At 34.6% G+C, this 23,083-nt stretch overlaps 1 protein-coding gene across 7 annotated transcripts in view; it reads left to right on the forward strand.

Moving 5' to 3' along the window:
- LOC128864279 (protein abrupt) overlaps positions 1 to 23,083 on the forward strand; it is a 134,954-nt gene that overhangs the window by 40,542 nt on the left and 71,329 nt on the right. For all 7 annotated transcript variants that reach the window (XM_054103864.1, XM_054103866.1, XM_054103867.1 and 4 more), the window contains 2 exons: positions 18,610 to 19,088; positions 19,144 to 19,489. In XM_054103864.1, the coding sequence (XP_053959839.1) occupies positions 18,754 to 19,088; positions 19,144 to 19,489 (681 nt within the window). In that variant the 5' untranslated portion in view covers positions 18,610 to 18,753. The remainder of the gene's footprint in view (positions 1 to 18,609; positions 19,089 to 19,143; positions 19,490 to 23,083) is intronic.

The following is a 23,083-nucleotide window of genomic DNA, read 5'->3' on the forward strand; positions in this document are numbered from 1 at the left end:
TGGCTTTAGTTTTTGCCATTTTTACAAACTACTGAAGGAGCCACAATTTCTTCGTGCAGAAAGAAGATATGTAAAAAAAGAACACGAATCGCAGAACATGTTGTGATGAATCATGAACATACGCGAAACGTATGGCAATAATATCGAACAAGTGAGGTACTAAACAGAAGTAGTAATTTCTATATAACAGCAATGCGAGTTGATATATTATATCTAGAAATTACGATATTTGTTAAGCTCATGTCTTAAGTTGAACGTGTGACCCAGCCAGTTATGTTGCCGTTAGTTTATGCAATTTACTTAGCAATACCGTGATCGAATGTCAAAAGTGCGATTGTTAAATAAAGTCGCATAAAACAAGATCCTAGAGCGTCGTGTATCAGCTTCTGGAAATAAATGAGAGCTGCATGTGTTCCAACTGGAATCTTCAATTAAAATGGATTTCACAATTGTTAACGGAGTGGCCGTCGCAGATGAACGCGCAGCTGCAATAACAAGATACACGCGTACCACAGTTAGAAACACAGAAAATAAGTACACATAGCACTAATTCTGGGAGCGATTGAGGCTGAAGTAGATCTAGTCAAGACTCACCTCGGTGAACTACATTTTAACCAGTAAAAGCTCCATCCTTTGACCACACACTACCACTCTCTATATTTAAGCCTAAGTTCGAAACGAGTTCCGCGGCCAAAGTACTAAGTACAAACTGACAAGGCTAAGTAACCACTCTAATGGAGCCAATGGAATTGCCACAGCCAACAAATGCTCCAGACAGGGCTGACGAACCACTGTCAAAGGAGAAATAAAGCAGAGAAAAGCAGAAATACGCAACAGAGACCGAGCGTTTAGCGTATTTTGCGTATGCGAAGGAAATAGCATACTTCACTGAAAATATTGTATGAAATGCGTGGAATGCATAAGAGGTATGCGCGATTCGGGCACGAAACGGGAGGTATACCCAGCACCAAAGGGGACGTTTATTGAGGTAGTCTTTTGCACTAGCACAGGAAACAGCGGCTCTCCTTAGCAAACCAATACACAAAGTCCATCGGGTGGGAGTTGAAGAGCCTACCTCGATGGAGGAACCCATGAGATGAATAGTACGAAAGTCCTTTGCTCAATTTACATGTCCCACAAGCTCGGATATAAAGTCCGGATATCACTGAAACGTTGGAGAAGATTAAGCAGCGGTTTTTTTGGGAAAATTACAGAGAATCAGTTGTCGAATGGATTCAAAATCGCACGCAGTTTATGACAGCGAAAGGTCCAAAGAGAAGAGTGTTTGTGCAGAACTGGGCGAACGCCACATTTGATACTAAATATATATATTTTCCCGTGGTTCCTAGGTGGAACAAAGGGCCTCAATAAACAAGTTAAAGTTAAATCTATTAGAAGCTAGGAATTTTATTTGCCGCCAGGAGCGGCCTGCTTGTTGCACTTCTGTTTCTATTAGTCGCCTCCACGTGTTAGATGGTCTGCCAGGTCTGCGGCTGCCTTGGGGGTTCCAATCCAGGGCTGCTCTAGTGATATCACCATATGGCTTTCGATACTAAATCCCCACCTTCAATTACTTTACATATTTTAGCTTGTGATAAAATTTTTAGAACTGTAACAAGTATGTTACCGAATTATAACTCCAAATGCGATGTCCTTCCAATATCTAATAGGATAGCTGATATAAAAGATAAGCAATAGCCAAAACAATTTAATTTTGGAAATGAAGGGAATGTTTTTTCGCCAGACGTACTAAGGAAAAGTCAGTGCTGAAAAATCGTCGTCACGTGTAGATGTGTTTTTAGTATGTATGGAGTCCACACACTGGAAATTCATCTTACTTTCCACTAAAACCAAGTTTTTATTATTTTTTAAGTTTTTCATCTTCTTTACATTTATTCGAAGTGAAGTGCTTAATTTGTGAACAAATAGTTGACTACTTGTACCACCTGTAAATGCGATAAATGTTGCTGTGATACCTGCTTCAGATATTGACACTCCATTCGCGTCAACCATGTTTTCCCGACCACTCCATTAACATTTCAGCGCTGGATATCGAATTGATAGAGCAACAAAAACAAAATCAAAAGCATCACAAGAGTATAAGTAAAAATAGCAAAAATACAGGTCAATAGCCTTCTAACAAAAAGACAATAACTTTCAGCTCACGTACGGAGAGATTGCTGCCTTAAGGCAGATCAACGATATGCTTAACACATTGATTGTGTTGTCTGAGTAGAATCAAGCACTGAAACAAAAGGTAACAAGGTTAGAGAGCAAAATATACTGGAGAGAACAAGAGAACGCAATAGACATTACTGGCATACCTCAACAAAGTACTAGTAATGCGGAGCACAATATAAGCGTGGATATTTTGGGCGTTTCAATTTCACCTACGGAAGTTGACAAATGTGAGGTGAAAAAGATAAAGCCGAAAAATGCCACTTCACCGCATTTTATGTGTGCTCTTTGCATTGAAAGCGATCAAGAAGAGAGTTATGGTCCTTATACTAAGAAAATATTCAATCGGTTTGACGTTGCGACAATCTCAGCTTCTTATCGATGTGATCCCATCGAGCTTGGGTAATTTGCGGCCTGCGCTTGTAAGTAAACATTTCAGAATCAATGCCTCCAGCATTTGTATGTGGTTTTTCAATAATAAATGAATAATTGTCTCAATGAGATAATGGATACTCCATTATCCTAGGCATAGATCGTTGCTGGTATTATTTTTCTCTTTAAACCATGATAAACACTTTTGCGTACATATCCTTTACTGTGTGATCTTGAAACATTTGACAAATGAAGAAAACAAACACAATGCAATCTTAAGTAATTAAAAAAATAAATAAGATTATATTTACCTGGATCGGTTGAACTAATTGAATAGCGGGTGTCAGCGGTATATTTAAATTCTCATTCACATTCTCACAGTAATGTAGGTCAATTAACAATCAACATTTTTTAAATTAAGACCACCAAAGGAAATAATAAAATTGTGTTACCTAAATCACATGAACCTCAAACGAGTAGTACATGGCAGCTGATAAATGAAATACCATATAACATCACTAGTGCTTGTTTTTACTGGAAAAGCCTCTAATTTGAGTATTTATTTGAAGAAAAAAAATTACTAATAATAGTCATGATAGCTAATAAAACAACTTTAGAAATCAATTCTTCATAGTAAAAACCTTTACATAAGCTTTTTCTGTGAATATTTAAAATCTTAACCTAATGAAGTCAGGATTCAATTAAGGATATCTTCCTTATTTGAGCTAAACTCAAAACGGAGATTAGCCTAGTTGTTTTGACACTTAAAACCATCACTTGCAATTCGTTTCCCCCCAATTCCGATTTTGACAAATAAATAATATCTATACATTTTCTATTAGAAATTTTCCGTCTTAGACAAACAAATTTTGCAACATAGGTAAAATCTACCTAATACGTGTATACACGAATATAATATACATATGTATACAGTTAGCCACTTAAGTAAGTATACATAAGCTCTGTCTTTGGAAAGTTTTACACATAGCATGTACGTATGTACCTACATGCACTCAAATTTAGCTGAAGACTTTAGTATACATTAAATTTGTATGCAGTGGGCAGTTGTTTGATGAATACAACGCGATTTTTTCGTTGTGGCTTAGAAAAATCCAAATAAAATATCATAAAAAAATACATTCTGTCAAAAAAATATCGGGAATTTTTCATTTAAAAAGCGCGTGTTACACATATGTCTAAATTTTTTTGCTGGAGTCTTGGTAAAATTGTCCTCTATAGTACCGCAGCGTTTGAGAGTGATCTTTCAATTAGCTTGTTTTGGCATTTAATTATATTAGTCAACCGCAGGTGTGCTCTGCAATTTTCACTATGGATTTGTCTTAAATTTTGTGTTTTGAACAGGATTTCGTTTGCCAAATCGTTGAAAATGTTGCAGAAAGCCAATGGCGAGTGTTCTTTATCAATAACATGGGTCTACGGGAGGTATAAGGTTTTTGCAGAGGGCCGAGAAGTCGCGGAAGATTTGCCCCGATCTGGTCGCCCATCATCGTCTTCAACGGACGAAAACGTCGATAAAGTGAAGGAAATGGTTTCAGGGAGGTAGCTCGTGCTCCCGGAAGAATTCGCAACATTTTACACCATCAATTTGACATGAGTCGCGTGGTTGCTCGACTCGTGCAAGAGAGTTGAATTTCTTTCAAAAAATTCAGCGGAAAAAGGTGGGTGAAGACATGCTTGAGCAAATGAATTCGGACACAATGTTTATCCAGCGCATCATAACAGGTGATGAGATATGGGAATATAAGTTTGACATGCAAACCAGTCAACAGACGGCTGAATGGTGCTATCCACATGAGCCGAAAACCAAAAAACCACGTCAAAGTCGGTCAAAAGTGAACGTCATGCTACTCGTTTTCTTTGATTAACATGGTGTTGTGTACTCGGAATACATTTCAAATGGTTCTACAGTAAATAAAGAATATTATTTGGAAGTTATGTGACGTTTCAGAGAGAATGTGCATAGGAAACGGCCCAATTTTTGGAAAGAAAACTGATTGATCTTGCGCCATAACGCGCCACAACGCACCGGCTCATATTGAGAACACTGTTTCGACCCCCTGTGACTTTTCCGTTTTCCTAAAACTTAAATTGCCACTCTGCGGACGCCGCTTTGAGTCGATAGAGGCTATTAAGGAGAATTCGCTGAAGGAGCTGAAAAATATCTCTTCAAACACTTTTAAAAAGTGCTTTGATGACTGGACTAACCGTTATCATATGTTTATTGCTTCGAATAGAGCCTATTTTGAAGGCGACAAAATAAATTTTAATGATTAAACAATTATTTTGTGTTTTATTGAACAATTCCCGGTACTTTTTGACAGAATGCTTTACGTGAAATCGGGCGTTTAGTGGATAAAATTATACTATGATTCAAAAGATGGTAAATAATTATAAAAGTGTGGAAAACACCTCTAATAAGTTGCGCTCCAGGCACCCACGCTCTTCGCTGACGGAAAATAGTGTAATCGTACGCCGGTCATCATGGACGTTATATCAGAAAAAAGCCTTTCGTGACTAGTGGTAATCGGCGTAGACGGATCGCATTCGCAAAAGATTCTGAAAAGTATGACCAAACAACGTCATATTTTCAGATGAAGACAAATTTAGTATTATGGAGAAAGGTCAAAACAAAGTTCAATCCTATAAAACTTTGATAGGAGTCCTATAGAACGTTGATAAGAATTTTAAAATCGATTTTATTTGATACGAAATAAGAAATAATTAAAAAATTCCATTCAAGAGTGGAATAAGATAATGACTGCAGTAACTGACAACTTGGTGAAATCTATGACTTCATGACTTAAAGCTATTATTAAATCTAACGGTAATTCAATCAAATAGTAGGACTTTATTTTAAGAATGTTTTTTACTTCATAAGTTTATCATGAAATATAGCTCATTGTGTACTTACTTTTGTGATATGAACATTTATAAAATGTTGTTTAAGATGCTACAATTTCGTTACTTTTAAACATTTTGTAAATATTCTGTATTGAAGATGAGTTTCATTTCAAAGTATTAATAGCGGAATTAATGCAGATACATATGTATATCTAGTGTATACTATCTTGCCCTTTGCGCCCCCAGCCGGCGATCCAGCAAATAATAATAATAAGAATACTAACTTAAGTGACTAACTGTTTATACATATATACCTTAAGACAAACCCGTTTTCTTTAGCTGACTATAAACAACCTATGATCTTTAGCATCTGTAAGCAGTTACAGTTGTGTCTGAATACAGTAAACTCATAATTAGCCAGGTTGTTCACTATATTAGGGTTACATTTTTTGTTTAAAAACTGGTTTTATTTGTCATTAGAGTAGATACACGCTTTTTTCTAAGAGTCTCCCTCTTAGATGCTAAGTTGTTTGGTGAGAGATGATATTACATCGCTTTTCTATTTATTTCCGATATTGTTGATTTATATACTCCAAATATTTTTGCCAATACTGAAATACTAATAGCAATCATAAACCCCAAACTGTTTGCACTCGCCAAAAATCTAATCAACCGCAATCGCTAATGTCAAATAACAGTACCCAAGTTAAATTTAGAGGAATATCTGCCTTCATTTCTGATTATATTGTATGTTTTTTCTTTGGTTTCTGCTTGGAGTTTCTTTTAACATTAGTTCATTATTTAGATATTTACGCTTATAGTACTATTTGGAGTATTTCAGTGTTCACTATATAGGACCTTAGCTATATCCAGACAGTACAGTATTGTAATTTTTATTCCAATAAAACCTATTTTAAACTCTCTTTAAACAGTATTTCTTTATATGCTTGATTGATCTATACGTAAAAATTAATTATTCCCTGGAAAAAATTTGGAAGTAATAAGAGAAGCACGAGAGATTTGACACCGCTTTATTGGAAGTGTGTGCCTTTTAAATTTTTTAAAGGGATATTCTTCACTAAGAAAAATATTTAAACCATATATTATATTAACTAATTTTTAACACATGTAACTATTCTTTTTTTGTTTTAATTAGAGATAAGTTAGAGACCACGTTTTTATTTAGTACAGGCAAACATTGGAAAATATAAGGCAGCCGAATGTCAGAAAATGAACAGAGAATGCGGCCTTATTACTTCGACTTTATTATTCCGCCATGGCTGGAATCAAGAAATTTGGAACAATGTGCTTTTCCTTCTTCCAGTTTTACCATGCAAACAAGTAGACTGCGACATTTCATTGTTCAAAACCTTAAAACGAATTAGTCGATTGAAAAAATTTGTGTAAAACCATTATCAGGCATTCCAAAGATTGCGTTCTGAGAAATAAATATTTTTAGTGGACAAATCCGAAATTGATATTTTGGGTGCCAAGTTGCCATCAAACACGCATGTAACGGCTTGTTGTAAAAAATATAAATCAGTTATGGTATTTGTTGAAAGAAAGAAAAAATTTAAAAAATTTCCGCATGTATTGAACAAAAAATTGTGGAAGCAATTAATAGCGATAATGAAAATAGATGCTATCCTAAAACCAATTATTTCAATAATAGAAAACTTAGCTCGCATGGTAACAAAAGTATAAAAAATTTTGTTTCTCCAAAATCTAGGGTATTTTTAAACATTTCATACAATCAATAAATGACCGGATGAGGGTGCATTGAAATTTATCACAGAGTTCAATAGTTGACTGAAATACAACGAAGAAGAAAAATAATACTTCCTGCAAGTTGACTTTTTATTGGTATTTTGCAACCGATTGCAGATTTTGTAGGTTGGTTTCTGATATAAAATAATATTGTATAGAGTTCGATTAGAATTAATTTACCAAAACAAAACCAAAACTAACTTTGTAAGTTGCAAACTTTATAAACGTAACAAAAGGTAAAAATTATTTATTTTTTATTTTTTTAATATTTTATTTATTCATTAGATCTGTTTATTCTATCTATTCTATTTGCTACATTTAAGGATGTGCTTATTTATTTTTCTCCATGTAAGCTGCAGCCGATTTAGGTTTTTTGACTCGATCAAACAGAAAAAAGTCGCAGGGAGCCATATCTCCTCCTATTTGTGGTGTGTGCCTTGATGTTGTTCTTTAAATGAGGGGTTTTTTATGGCAGAAATACACTCGGAGGTTTGCTATTGCTTGCTGAGGGACGTACGTTATTGCAAAAAACTTTTTCTATTATTTTGGTGTTTCATGGACGGGCATTCGAACCTACACCGAATGGCCATTCGTCTATGGTGGCCGTTATACACAAATTAATACAATGCAATACAATGTACTTTAGCGACACATACGTGTTTGTTCGAGAAAGTGGCCCGGGTCCGTTGAGCGTCATTTGGGGGAGAAAAGCTTTGGCTGAAATATGTGGCTGTCGCAAGATCCTTCTTCTGCAAAACGGATGCAAATATGTACATATGTAGCAGAAATTAGCTATAATCTGGCGCTGTATCAAAAACATTCCTCATGGAATCATGCTAGTAAAACCATGAGTCCAAGGAAAAGTATCTATCCTTGGTTAGCTCTAAGGATGATTGATTTGATGTTATTGAGTATCCAGTATGTGCATAGTCCATAGTCGGAGAGCTTAATAATATGGTAGAGGCGCACCATGGCATTGTTACAGGCGAAGTGATGCTTCGAAACGATCAAACTGTAGATAGATACTTGGGTTTCCATCACACAAAATAAGATTGAAACCGGCGCAGCGTACGGTTTGTGCTGGTGCCCTACACGTTCTAAAGGTACAAAGCTTAAAGTTAATATACTTTTCTCCAAACTAACATCATATAAGAGAAAATTCGTGGGATAGGGGTACAGGCGAGTGGAGTTTTAACTATTTATTTGATTAATTAAATATGGAATACAATTATATTTGAATATTATTTAGCACTAAATTTTTCAATTCTGTTCCAGTAAATGACATGTCGACATCTTTGACATTATTAAGTTCACTTAAGGTTCACGCAATGGGTGCATTAATAGCATACTTGAATTTTTTCAATTGCATATGAAACTTGTCAAAAGGGGGCAAATTTCTAGAAGGTTCATTAATAGGTGATCTTAAGATATCAGTACAATCAAGTTCACTTGTTAGCACATTTAGCACAAATGAGCACGACAAAAGTGTTCTTAAACTGTGTAGTGATGTTAACACTAAACCTACCATGACGGGTCAAATGGCCCATTTTAAACTTTTTTTTCAGAAGATTTTGGAAATAACATTATTAAATCGCCGTTTTCTTTCACGACTTTTATTAAAAAATACATCGAATGTATTTTTCAAAATTTACTCCTCTTTTGCTAATTGTTTTACCGAGAAATATATGTGATCTGCTCTAACTACCGTAACGGGTCATTTGACCCATGCACAGATTGTGTCTCTTGATTGAGCCGTTTTTCCTATTACGTGATATATTTCGCTCCATTGAGTTATATTTATTGCAGACTGACGGATGAATAGCCAATTTCGTTCTACTACAAGCGAGCGTTACAGTAAATATTTCAAGTTATAGTGCTATTTTGTGAATCAAAAATTCTTATTTGATAATTTTACGTATAATTCTTATCCCAAAAATGTCAAAACATTCAAGATATTTGAAATCATTGGAAGTTATAAATAACATAAATGAAGAGTGTTCGGAATTCAGTGAGGAGCAACTGTCTGAAAGTAAAGTAGATAACATAGTACAATATAATAATTCATTTGACAGTACAGATGAATGTGAGTCCTCAGGTAAAGAAAGCGAAGACGAGAAAAAGACCGTTACCGAGTTCAGAAAGACATAAGAAAATGCACAGAAGAAGAAGCCTCTCGAGTATTGGGAGCTCAATGGAATTTTACTCCTGCAAAAGTAAATGTATTTATTGGTCTTCTATGTATATGCACGTGGCTTATATCAGGCAAAAAATTTGAACATTTCATATCTATCACTAAATGGGGTCTAGCCAGCAACGAAGCCAACGTTTACAAAATGATAAATTCGCTCTAATCTCAGAAGTATGGTACAAATTCATCAAGAATAGCCAAAATTGTTAGAAGCCTGTGTAACATGTAACTATCGATTAACAGCTCTTCGAAAACAAAGTAGATTTACACAATATATGCCGCACAAACCGAATAAGTTTGGTATCAAATTTTGGCTAGCATCTGATGTCAGCACTAAATACATCATAAATGGATTTTCATATTTGGAAAAGGAAGAAAAAAAAGGTGCTTCAACTCCGCTTGCGAAATTCGTTGTTCTCAAACTAATGGATCCGTTCACAGGATGCGAAAGAAGCGTCACTACAGATAATTTCTTTACAAGCGCTTCACTCGCTACGAAACTATTAGAAAAGAACCACTCTTTTGGAAACGATTCGCGGAAGCATAAGAGAACTGCCCAAATTAGCCAAGTAGAAGAAAGATGGTGCGCCACGCTTCTCAACAAAACTATATAAATCGAGTCATTATTCACTTACCATTTATAAAAGTAAGACAAACAAAAAAGTGCTTTTATTAAGCGCAAAACATAAATTTGTAAGCATTGAAACATATGGCAAGCGTATACCAGAAACGATAAGATTTTACAATAATACTAAGTACGGTGTAGAGATGACGAATCAGATGGCCAGAAAATACTCAGTGAAATCAAAATCGCAAAGATGACCTGCGCAGATTTTCTTCAATATTCTTGACCTGGTTGGAATCAACTCAAGAGTTTTATATAGAGAAACAATCGGCAAAAACACCTCTAGATAACAATTTTTATTTTAATTAGCTGAAGAACTTGCCGAAAGAAGATTTTCAACAGGAGCAAAAACAAAGCAAAGAATAAACTATTTTTATGTTTTTTAAATTTAATATATAAACTATTTTGAATCATTAATTGAAAACAATTGTTTCATTCATGTACCAAATTGGCCTAATTGATATATTTTTCGCTAGACTTAGTAATATATATAACATTTTAAAGGCGGGTCATTTGACCCACGTTGGTAGGAATAGGAATACATAAAGTATCGGTAGTGTTAAACTCAAAAGCTGATATCGGGTATCGTATGAAGGTAATGACTCTGAAAAGTTGAGAACAAATTTTATAAACACTTCTTGTATACGGCGGCCGCCGTAGCCGAATGGGTTGGTGCGTGATTACCATTCGGAATTCACAGAGAGAACGTTGGTTCGAATCTCGGTGAAACACCCAAATTAAGAAAAACATTTTTCTAATAGCGGTCGCCCCTCGGCAGGCAATGGTAAACCTCCGATTGTATTTCTGCCATGAAAAAGCTCCTCATAAAAGCTCCCTCCATTTGAGGAACAACATCAAGATGCACACCACAAATAGGAGGATGAGCTCGGTCAAACACCCAAAAAGCGTGTACGCGCCAATTATATATATATATATATATATATATTCATATATGGAGAAATGGATTTTCACTTGACCGGTTTCTAGCCGGACAAAAGTATACTTCCACCGGTTCAGACACGAATACGATGTAATAGGAGAGACGATGAAGATGTTAAGAACTCTACCGCGTAGGAGTGACGAATCATTCGCCTTTTCCCCTACACGATGAAATGCTTCGCGACAACTCCGTAGGGTGAGGAGTTCCATGGATCAACAGGCTTGTCCTGGTTTCAAATAGCTACTTCTAGGGCAGCGCGCCCATGAGTTTTTTGATGGCAGTAACGCATTCGGAGGCTTGTCATTGCCGGCCGAAAGGCGACCGCTATAAATAACACGCTTTACAATTTAGAGTTTCATTTCCGGAATCGCGCACTAACCCATTCCGCTACGCGGCCGTATATGGACATACAAAAATTTACATTGCGAGACGTGTAGTGGCTGATCGTGAGAAGTCTAGTCTGAGTGCTAGCGAGTATGTTAACTCCTCCCCTGTTAAAAATCTGCGTGACAAATCTGAATCCTTCTGATGTTGGTTGCGTTTACTCTTCGAATTACTCTGCTTTGCATACAACTTCTCTGTGGATATTTATAAAATATGAGGTGATGATTTACAGTTATGAGACGATGACTTCGTAGTCGTTCCTTTTAGATAAGCTATATTAATACTTCGAACAAAAAATTTTGATTAGGTAAAAGTTTACTGGTTGCTGCAATTTTGTTCAGTAATCAACATAGCTCAGACATGTTATTTTGAGTGCGGGTAGAGTGCTGATTTTTTACCAAATTCATTTACTTATTCAATGCGCTTTGTTTGGCGAAATTTGCGAAATGTTGCGAAATTGTGATTCTACATGTGATTCGCCGATTGTGTATGAGAGAGCAGTAGTAAGAGGGTTCGGTGCGACTGTAAGTGTTTTTTAGATATTTTTCTTTGTTATTATTTATTTCGTCATCAGTCATGGGTATTTGAAGACCTCTATATATGTTTGAGTCTTAGACGTATAATGGCGCTGCTGAGATTATTCTAAGTATCTTGGATTGTAATCTTTGTTTAATATCAATTTTAGTAAAACAGGTAGTGACCCAAAGCTGTACACCATACATCCTTATTAGCTTTATACAGAATTTAACAGAATTATATAATAGGACTTTGTAGTTTTGTAGCTTAATGCAGCTTTCCGGTTCATTGACCAACGTAAGTTTGAAGCTTTCAAATTTATTTTTATCTCTTTGTCAGGTAAGGCGTTTGCCAGTGTATGCCAAGCAAGGGTGATAGATTACAAGGTTTGGCCATCCGAAGTAAAATTGTGACAGTAATTTCGACAGCCATGTCATGCGGGGTTCGGCAGCAGAATTCTGGCCGCTTATTTCACACGTATTCACACACTCGCCCAATCAGTCGTTGCTCAGACGGTAACGAAGTAATACAATATAAGAAGTGGCTACGTTAATTTTTTTTGTATATCACCAACCAAATCTCAGTGTTATCGTAAACGAGTAGGTTACGTCAGATAATGTCAGCCGGTTAACGGTCTGATGTTAGTCACACCTCTTTATTCTGTACATCGTGTAGACCAAAGAATATTCTTTTCTTGGGGAGTAGTTATCTAATTCAAGACAAAGCTAGATATGTACTTGAATTGACCGTAAATGTCAGATTTTTTTCCTTGATTCGCTAGTTCTCCAGCCACTCTTCTAAAAGCTTAATGAATACAACTGTACGATCGAGTTTGTTAAAGCGAATACGAACATGCTTTCACGTACATCTCTTTCTAACCTAGAGAGCACAACTACACAAGCCTCGGGAATAATAACTCGTTCTATAAAAAAGCACATCCGCGTGGACAATCCTCCTGTTGCTTCTTTTCGCTTCGCTTCTCAAATTATTCAGAAGCTTTTGTGATTGCCTTCGTGATGACATTACTAAAATGCCTCTCAATATCGAGACGCCCTGCGACCTCCTTTTTAGAAAGGCACAGCTATTAATCGTGAGTAAGGCTCTGATCTGCCTTTACAGTAAGAATACTCCCTACCATCCTAAGGTTTCAAAAATTTGCCAAGCAATTAAGTGGAATGAATGCACCAACGCTTTATTTGTTTGTTTGATATATGGTAAGTAGGGTACCACTTTTGTCGCACATATCCAAAGTTAGATTGGAATGCTTGGCCATCCGCTCATTTCACATGTATTCACACACTCGTCCAATCAGTCGTTGTTCAGACCCAAGAATGATAGAAAGAAGATTGCGCCCATCAGAGCGTACGTGACGTCACGTTTGCTGAGTTGTGCAGTATTGCCAACCATTTGCTCTTCGCAATAAATGTAGTGCTTTTTTATACCGAAAATGCGACAATTTTTAGGTTTGGTGTTTGTTTCTTTTTGTTTTTAATTTAAGGCTACCGAAACTTTAGGTTAAAAAACAAACTATTTTATTAAACAAAAAAAGGGTAAAAAAGGTCACTCTGAAAAGATTTTAGTGCTAATGAAAATTAGTTGGTTTTTATAAAATTTGATATTTTGAAAGTGTGAATTTAATTTTTTGCTTCTTTTAAGATTGAACACTTTTTACACATTTTAAAAGGCGTTTGAATTTACTGAATGCGGATTAAAACCATAGAGGTGTAATCGTTTCTTCCGGCCATCAATCCTTAGTAGGACATAGGTCAACATGAGGTGTATTCATTGTAAAAATAAGCAACAAAATACCAGAAAATACTAAAGCAACCATACTGACATTTTTACAAAAAGAGTACCTTATCTAGTTACATAACTTCAAATATAGCAAAATTTTCTTTAAATGGGCATTTAGTGCGTTTTTATATCCAAAGCTAGGCAACTCTGCAGTAGCGAGAGAGAGATTTGACTGCCGAAAGCAGAAGAACACCAACAACACCGGCAATCGCGGGCAATGCCACCAGATGTTAAATAAAAGTAAAGCTAAATAAAACTGAGTGAATTATTTAAATAATTATTAAAAAATGTATATTTTACAAAATTACAAACATAACATTTTAATTAGAACAGCTAGAAAAATGTCATGAAGAAAGAACTAAAACTCCGAGACAAAAAATAATAAAAATAACAAAAAAGAAATGCTAAATCAAGTTACGAAAATGGTAATCTGGCCATACTGGAGCTAAAATCACGTAACTAGTTGTCAAATTCGCTGAGCGCAAAGTAACGGGACCACGATAGGCGCCATCTCATTATTCTTTGCATCATGGTTCAGACCTATAGATAAGTAGATGCGAACTCTTTTTCTCGTGAGAGCGCTGTGAAAATGTAAATTTTTATAACATTCGTCAGTGATGCCACACCGGAAGAAATATGGATTGGGTGCTTCTTAAACAAAAATTGGGATTTTTCAGTTTCCACACCAAGAGGGTTATATCTTATAATAAAAATAAGCACAATCAGTATAAAATGCATAAATAAAATATTTAGATCTAACTGAAATTATTCAAAATTGAAACACAAAAGTAATGAACTCGAGAAACATAATTATAAAGAAATTCATAAAATATTGCAATTTTTAATATAACATAAATGTGGGTAATAAAAACAAATTTGTCAAACAACAAACAGAATAAGTTAAAGCCGTATAAAAATAATATAATGATTAACGAAGATAACCTTTAATTTTAACAAAAGTAGTTTTTTAAAATATCTCACACTAAAGAGATCAAAACTCAAGTTTAGTTTAATTATATTGAATGCGCTACGCTTTTAAAGCAAAGAATAAAATACATATTTACATACATAAAATTTACATACATTAACCAAAATCCAGTTTTCAATAAAATTACATTTATGCAAATTTTTTCAGCAAAGTGTGATTGAATTTGATAGTACTCTCAAAAGAAACATACTATAATGCTATATGTATGTATGTACACCACATGGGTTAAAAGAAGAAGCCGCCGAAAAGGAAATAAGATGGTTTGAGAAAATTCTAAAAGCAAACTTTATTTAAAACTTCTATTAAAATAATCGCTTACTTGAATTTGTTTTAACACAAATAATTATAAATATGTAATTCATGACACTTCCATTAACGTAAAAACGAACTATTTTCGGAGTTATTTCAGGATTTTACGTATTTTGTATACATATGTTTTTCGTGTTCATCTCTTTATAATTATTATATTACTTTTGTATTTCAATTTTGATTTCAATTCAATCATTTATACATGAAGCAATAATTAAAGGTGATGTAAGTAGCCTAATTTTCACTCTGTGTTAGCCATCTTGAAGCTACTTTATAAATCCGTGTTGTCCTCTTGGAAAAGCTACTTTTTATTTCAGAGCAAATTCTAAAGAAAAAATACTCAAAAGCGTAGAAATTAAAACTTTTGCTGAAAAAGTTAGAAGGCAATACTGTTTTGCCTATTCTTAGTTGAACATTTTTTATTTAGCAAAAAAGAAAAAAAATTGAAATTTTTTCGAAATTCAATATTTCAAAAAGTGTATTTTTTTTTTTATAACTTTTTCCAAATCAAAAGGACATCTCAAACTTTAATTGAGCTGAATGCCTAGTAGCTAAAATGAGTTGTTTTTGAGTAATGAATTTTTGAGTGAAAACCCTGTTTCGCACTTTTTGTTTTTTGCTAAATAAAACATTTTCAACTACTTTTTTGCAATTGTTTCTGCATGAAGTCGCTCGTGTAAGTAATTACGATTATTTTGAACACATAATCATTCAAATCGGCTTATTTTTGATTAAGTTATGAGTAATTAAAAAAAATTTTCTTATATAGATTCTTTCCATTTTTTTCAAGCTTTATCGGCAATTTTGTTTTTCGGCTCAAAATCGATTTTTTTTTAATTATATAAATTTTTTTTTTTTAAATGCTCGTAACATAGTCAAAAATGAACCGATTTTAAAAATTTTGGGTTCAAAATGATCGTCATTACTTACACGAGCGATTTCATGTAGAAACAGTTGCAAGAAAGTAGTTGAAAATTTTTTATTTTGCAGAAAACAAAAAGTGCGAAACAGGTTTTTTACTCAAAAATGCATTACTCAAAAACAACGCATTTTAGCTACTGGGTATTCAGCTTAATTGAAGTTTGAGGTGTCCTCTTGATTTGGAAAAAGTTATAAAAAAAAAAATACACTTTTTGAAATATTGAATTTCGAAAAAATTTCAATTTTTTTTCTTTTTTGCTAAATAAAAAATTTTCAATTACTTTTTTGCAATTGTTTCTACACGAAGTCGTATAAGTAATTACGATCATTTTGAACCCAGAATTATTAAAATAGGTTCATTTTTGACTAAGTTATGGGCATTTAAAACAATTGTTTTCTTATATAATTAAAAAAAATCGTGTTTGAGCCGAAAAACAAAATTGCCGATAGCTCTTGAAAAAAATTTTTTTGGGCGAACAAAAGAATACGTAACTCATTATTTTGACCAGAGACAAACATATTTAAGTTACATCGAAATCGAAGAACATGACCCGAATAGCCCGGTTGAATTGAAATGGAAAGCATCTATTATTATTATTTGTACGGTATATATCAATACATATAACCCTAACTTAGTTAGCACACTGGCTACTAGGGCTTTCGGTGCAATTCAAATTTTATTTTTGAGTTTTGTATAAATTTCTGTGCGCCTTAAAATATTAAGCCATTTTATTAATAAGACAATTCAAAATAACCTTAGCTCCACGAGTTATAAATCAGAAAGAAAAAGTTAACCATATATAGAAAATAAGGGATAACAAAGTAAAGTATGATGATATCTGTATTGACAGTTAAATAGTAATAAGAGTATATATGTAGTTACGTGTACATATGTATGTATGCAGACGACAAGCATAACACTGTTAACGGACATATATACAGGGTGGCTGATGAAAGCCGCTACCAAAAAAAAATTGAATAACTTTTTTTCTTTTTAAGTTATCTGTTCCATTTTTGTTTTATTTGCAAATTGATCTTTAAAATTTATTAAAATGGATAACTGGGACACGCAAACAAGAATTTGGATAGTCCGCCGCTATCACGCACTGGAGTCTGTAGTTTTGGTACAGAGAGAGTACAGGCGGATGTTTGGCGGCGATCCCCCGAGCAGATGGACCATAATGAGACTGGTGAATAATTTTGCTGAGCAAGGAACAGTCGCAAGAAGGCCTTATCATCGAAACCCACCAGTTCGGACGGAGGAAACGATCGCTGCTGTAGCTGCAGCTATACAAAGCAATCCAAGGGTTTCAACAAGAAGCTTATCTGCTCAACTTGGTGTCAGCCGACAGTCTTTGCAAACAATAATGCACAAAGATTTAGACTTATTTCCCTACAAAATTCAAATGGTTAACAAACTGAATGCAGCAGACTTGCCGATTCGCTTGGAATTTTGCCAGAAGATCCTGCAAATGGTGGAAGAAGACCAAAACAAGTTAAACTGCCTTTTCATGTCTGATGAGGCCCATTTCGATTTAAACGGCAATGTGAACAACCAAAATTGTCGAATATGGAGTACTTCTAACCCACAGATACTCCACGAGACGGAATTGCATCCTCTTCGCGTGACAGTGTGGTGTGCGGTTTCTTCACGCTGTATTGTCGGGCCTTATTTTTTTGAAGAAAATGGTCACACCGTTACGGTTACTGGAGACCGTTATTTGAAAATGCTGAAAGAATTTTTCTATCCAGAACTACGCCGAAAGAGAATTCCTTTCAACTCTGTGTGGTTTCAACAAGATGGGGCAACGTCTCACATAGCCCAGACTGTTATGACAGAGTTGCGACGAAAATTTCCCAATAAACTGATTTCAAGAAACTCCGAATTTCGTTGGCCCCCCAGGTCGCCTGACCTTACTGCACCTGACTTTTTCTTGTGGGGTTTATGTAAACAAGAAGTTTATAAAACAAAGCCAATAAATTTGGATGAACTAAAACAATCCATTCGGGCAACAATTGCGGCTATTCCTGTCGCAACTCTCAAAGCAGCAATGAACAACTGATTACTAAGATGCCGCACTTGTGTCAACGAGCATGGGGGCATTTAAATTCAATTATTTTTAAAACTAGTTAAGCTACAATACATTTAATAAAATTTAATGACCTTCAACTTGAAAAAAAATAAATAAATGAATTCCATACACTAAAAAAAAAGTTATTTGAGTTTCTTAATGTAGCAAAATTCATCAGCCACCGTGTACTTACTATGTATTGTGTTGTATATCTGCTTTATATTTTTTAGTCAAACATTAGCATATTCACTGAGAAGCTGAACAAACGCCGACGCGATGTTGATCACTGGCATAACTAATTAGCTTTAAATTTGTTAGTTCCCGATACGAGTACATTTCAGAAAAATAAGTGAGAATAATGAGTTTATTAGTTCAGTATTTGACCATTTGTGCCTTTTTTTCTCTAGCAACTATTCTTTGAAATTCCAAATTGAAGATGGAGATCTACATACTTATATATTGCCGCCGCAGCCAAATGAGCGTGACTTTCGCATGTCTGATGTTCCCAGTGAACGTTTAATTTTCCTCAATTATGTCTTGGATATAAAACATAAGAACTAGGAATAAATAAACTTGTTTGTTAGCTTGGAATAGTTATAGGTGTATATTTAAGCAATATTTAAATTAAACTTTGTGCAAATATTATGAAGATAGGTAAGAGACTTACATACATCTATTGCTATTTTATTTCAGGTTTCGTCCGGCAATAACATAAAACAACATACATAAATGTGGGACTTATAATGCCAGTGTTCAATGTTTAGCTGCTCCACATATCAATAAGTAATATTTCAACTTTAATACATTATAAGGGGTTTCCTTATTAAAGACCCAAGGATGTGCTCGGTATCACCAAATTTAATACCAATGGAACAAAAGCAAGAAATTTCGTTACCAGAAAAACTTACAATTCACCAACAACATCATCAACAGTACGCTTTGAAGTGGAGCGATTTTCATTCATCTATTCTTAACTGCTTTCAACGCTTGCGAGATGAAGAAGACTTTGTGGATGTTACTTTGTCTTGTGATCAGCGATCTTTTAATGCTCATAGAGTAGTACTTAGTGCCTGCAGTCCTTACTTCCGGAAGCTATTGAAATCAAATCCATGCAAACATCCGATTGTAATTTTACGAGATGTTCACTCTGAGAACATGGAATGTCTGTTAAGGTAATTATTTACCTTAATAAGTATTAATAAGATATTATGTTTACCTTTTTTACAGTTTCATGTACAATGGTGAGGTAAATGTAAGGCATGATCAACTACCCGATTTTTTGAAAACTGCGCATTTGTTGCAAATTCGAGGCTTAACCGACGTTTCTGAAAGCTGGCATTCTTCTGGATTTATTTCTTCAGAAAAAAAACCCATTGATACTTCCTTAGATACTAAATGTAAGCGTGATTTCGATAAAGACATTTGTGAAGTAAACTCTGCTGAGAAATGCAGTTTTTTTCCAAATTCAAAGCCAACTTCCGAACGTCCAATTGCGTCCACAATGGTGACCAACTACAGTAGCAGTACAAGCAATAATACACCACTTATGAAGGAATCAAAAACATCTGCCACAGTAAGAAAATATAAATTGTTTACCATTATTTATTTTTTAGCTTTATTATAAGATGAAAACTTGCTAATATAACTTTATTTAGATATAATAAAAAAATTGGGCAATTTTCTCTACTTAGTATTTCAGTCGATTGGGCTTAAGTTTAATTAAAACATCCCCATAATTCCATTTATAACCATTTAAGCTCATCGTTCAAGCAAATTAATCTTTGCGTTTTACACAGACTCGTAATTTTAATAACGGTATTTACTCGTACACCGAGCTCTCAATTGCCGAAACACCTTGCTTGATAACTTTAGTCGTGTATTCTGTGATTGTAAGCACTAAACGTCGCTTTTTCAGTGTTAATATAAATGCGGTAAGTTATTTAAATTGAGATTAAGCCTTCAAAATTGGAATTTTAAGCTTAGTTTAACTGGAACGCACTAGCACTAACAAACAAAAGGACAAAACTTCGTGAAAATGAATCATGGAAGTAGGAATATAGGGGTGAATTCTGTCAATATATTTGGCTTCACTCACCTTCACTTTTGAAATATTTAATCGGTATCCATTGGTGGATAATCGTTGACGTATTTATGTATACGAGTATACTTTTATGCTTCACATCTCTTAGAAAATGTTGACTTGTGTATGGAAAACGATAGAAAACGAAAAAGTGTTGTTAACTTCTGTTCTGTATTCGAATATTGACGGCATTGACAATAAAAACCTTAAAATGACCTTACTTGTAAGAATCAATACATATTTTAGTACTTTTCATTGTTTTATCGTTGTATTTAAATTAGGGTTGCTGAAATTATTTAGATGGCGACTGGCAACTGACAGTTCCCAACTGAACTAGTTACATAGTATGTATATGTTGCCAATTGCATTTTTGTGGTTGCTGTGCAGGTGCTCTGAGCAAATGTAGATTGAAAATTTAAAGTACAGCGCACGCTCGATAACGTGAACTAATTCAAACTAAAGCAGTTCACGTTAACAAATGTGTTCACGTCTTGGAATGCCCAAAAAAAACTAAGTAAATATATTTTTTCTCATTTAAATTCACATTTTATTCTTGTTTTCGTTACATATTAATTGAAAATTAAGTCATACGATGGTTTTATTTAAAAAAATCAGTCATCTTTTTTTGTATCTTCTGTTTTTCTAAAACTTGAAGCACAGCTTTCTCCCTTAACCGTCTTAGCACACTCATATAATTTTGATCGACGTCTTCATGGCCAGCCCATATTAAAGCTTTGTTGAAAATTTCAACTGTTTCAGTCGGCTTAATTTTCTCCAGTTGCTCTGATATGCTGTCATCATCGGATTCGACGTCTTGTTGATGATCGTCATCTGCATTGCCCTCCTCGATATCTTCGTTCTATTCATGAATGACTGGTAACGTGCATTCAATTTGAAATTTTTAATAAAAAAAGTTTTTTCAATAAGCCACATATGTACATATCTTTGAGCATATCTGCGAACACGATCGAACCTCAGGATTTAAACTACTAAGGAGATCGACGGTATTGCTCATCAAGGTGCGAAGTTCAGCTTCCCATTTTTCTTTTTAAACGGCCAAGGGCTATTGTTTACCGCAAAATTTAAAATAAGCTGTTTTTAAGTTAATTTTTTTCAACGACTCGAGCAAATCAGAATTTGTCGCTGCTATTGAAGCTAGAAGGCTCAATTCTGATCCATCGGTTGAATGAGGGGAGTAACGTTTGGTGGCATAAACATTGCCGAAATTTGCCTTCATTTTCTTTAAATTTTGCATGCAGTGTTTTTGCCTTTTCTTCCAACATTAGAGCACTTACTGACCAGTTTTTATCATATTTCTTTGCTAAAATCTTCACAGATGAGCCTCTTTTAAAAGGCCGAGAATTTTAGCCTTTTGTTTTAATGTCAAGCAGACGGGTTTTTTAGAAGTCATTTTCACCAGAAAACATAAGACGAAACACTCTTTGCGAAACCAAAACCGCGACTGTAATATTTTACTCCTTACATGCAATTACGAATAAAATGCCTATTTTATAGTTAGGGGATTCCCCAATTTCAAAATTACTTGAGATCAATGTAAACAACATTCAAATAACTGTAACGTTTATTGCTCATGTTATAGACCTTTTTGGGGTTGTTCACGTTTTAGAGTAGTCAATGCACAAACATGTCTGTTCACGTTTTGGTTGTGTTCACGCTTTAAAGCGTGCGCTGTAAGTGTAATTTTTTATTGAAGGATTAATAATATATTGCCAAGTAACAATTTGAGATGCAAGTCCAAAAATGGAGGTGAATTCGTCAAAAGCACGTGGATAAGCAAAAGCTTTATCGGGTTTATAGTGCAAGCTTCTTTCAGCAGAAATGCATCTAAATACTAACTTTAGAATACCAACATCACCAAAAATTCCGATTTTGAATAATAGGACCTTTTTTGAAGGTTTTCTTCTTTCGTTATTTTTCCAATAATCAATTTTCTGCATATTTTTTCCTCAAGTAGTTGAATAACTGAATAATAAAAACTACCAGCGTCGTAAGTTGCACCACCCAAAGATTGAAGCCATTGCCGTGATACTTCTGGAAACTTGATTATGCTAAAAATTGTTGAGCCGTGCATACTTTTAGGAGTGGAGTCATCGTTGACCGATGACTTCACCGCGAATTGTTTTATACAGCTTCTATGAACAATTACTTACAGAGCAGACGTCAGGTATATGGGATTAGAGTTGTCCTTGAAATAAGCATCTTTATTTATTTAATTGTACCACTTTTTATTTAGTAATTTATACTTTTTATACTGGACTTGGAGCATATTTACATTTAAATCATAGCTGTCGACCTGCCGTGATATGCACTTTGGACACCAGAATGTTCGGCGCCCAAAATTACTACGGAAAGCAATCTCATATTAAAAAAAAGAGAATGCAAAAACATGTAGACTTGTGTTATACGCCCTCTAATTGTTTGATCAAACTTTAACTATTTCATCCTTGCCCTGTGGGGTTCACCGAAAACTGACAAGACAGGTAAAATAATCAAAACTTATTTCCCGCAAGAGAATCTTACTCTCTTAACAACTCCTCTCCGATACATATTTAGTCACATTCTACCTTAACTCACGTTGATCTGTCGTCTACATTTTCTAAGACATATGTGTGTATAATGTATTGCCTTTTTTAACATGGGATATTGATAGAGATCTACATGGAGGCAGTCATTCTGATTTGATAATTATAATGACCCGTTGAATCCGAACTTCCTAAGATCAAACATCGTGTTATTCACATAATTATAACATATTGCCTGAAGGAGAAAACAGCGCAATATCTTAACTCGGATACCCCCAACACGGGTAACGCCTTCCAAGCTCATGAAATAGGTTTGGCAATAACCCACAATCACCTCATATATCTTGTAAACTATCCTGAATACTTAAAAACAATTTCATTATTAAATATTTGTGGCATTCATAAATGCTCAACATCACCTGATAGCTCATTTCTATGAAAAGCTGAACACATACCACAACTGACTCACAACGTCGTCTCAAAAACCTCTTTGGGCACAGTTTCCATGGTAGTAAATGTATATTTTAATATTATATAACTTGCT

This window comes from Anastrepha ludens, chromosome 5, assembly GCF_028408465.1.
Source record: "Anastrepha ludens isolate Willacy chromosome 5, idAnaLude1.1, whole genome shotgun sequence".
NCBI classification, from domain to species: Eukaryota; Metazoa; Arthropoda; class Insecta; order Diptera; family Tephritidae; genus Anastrepha; species Anastrepha ludens.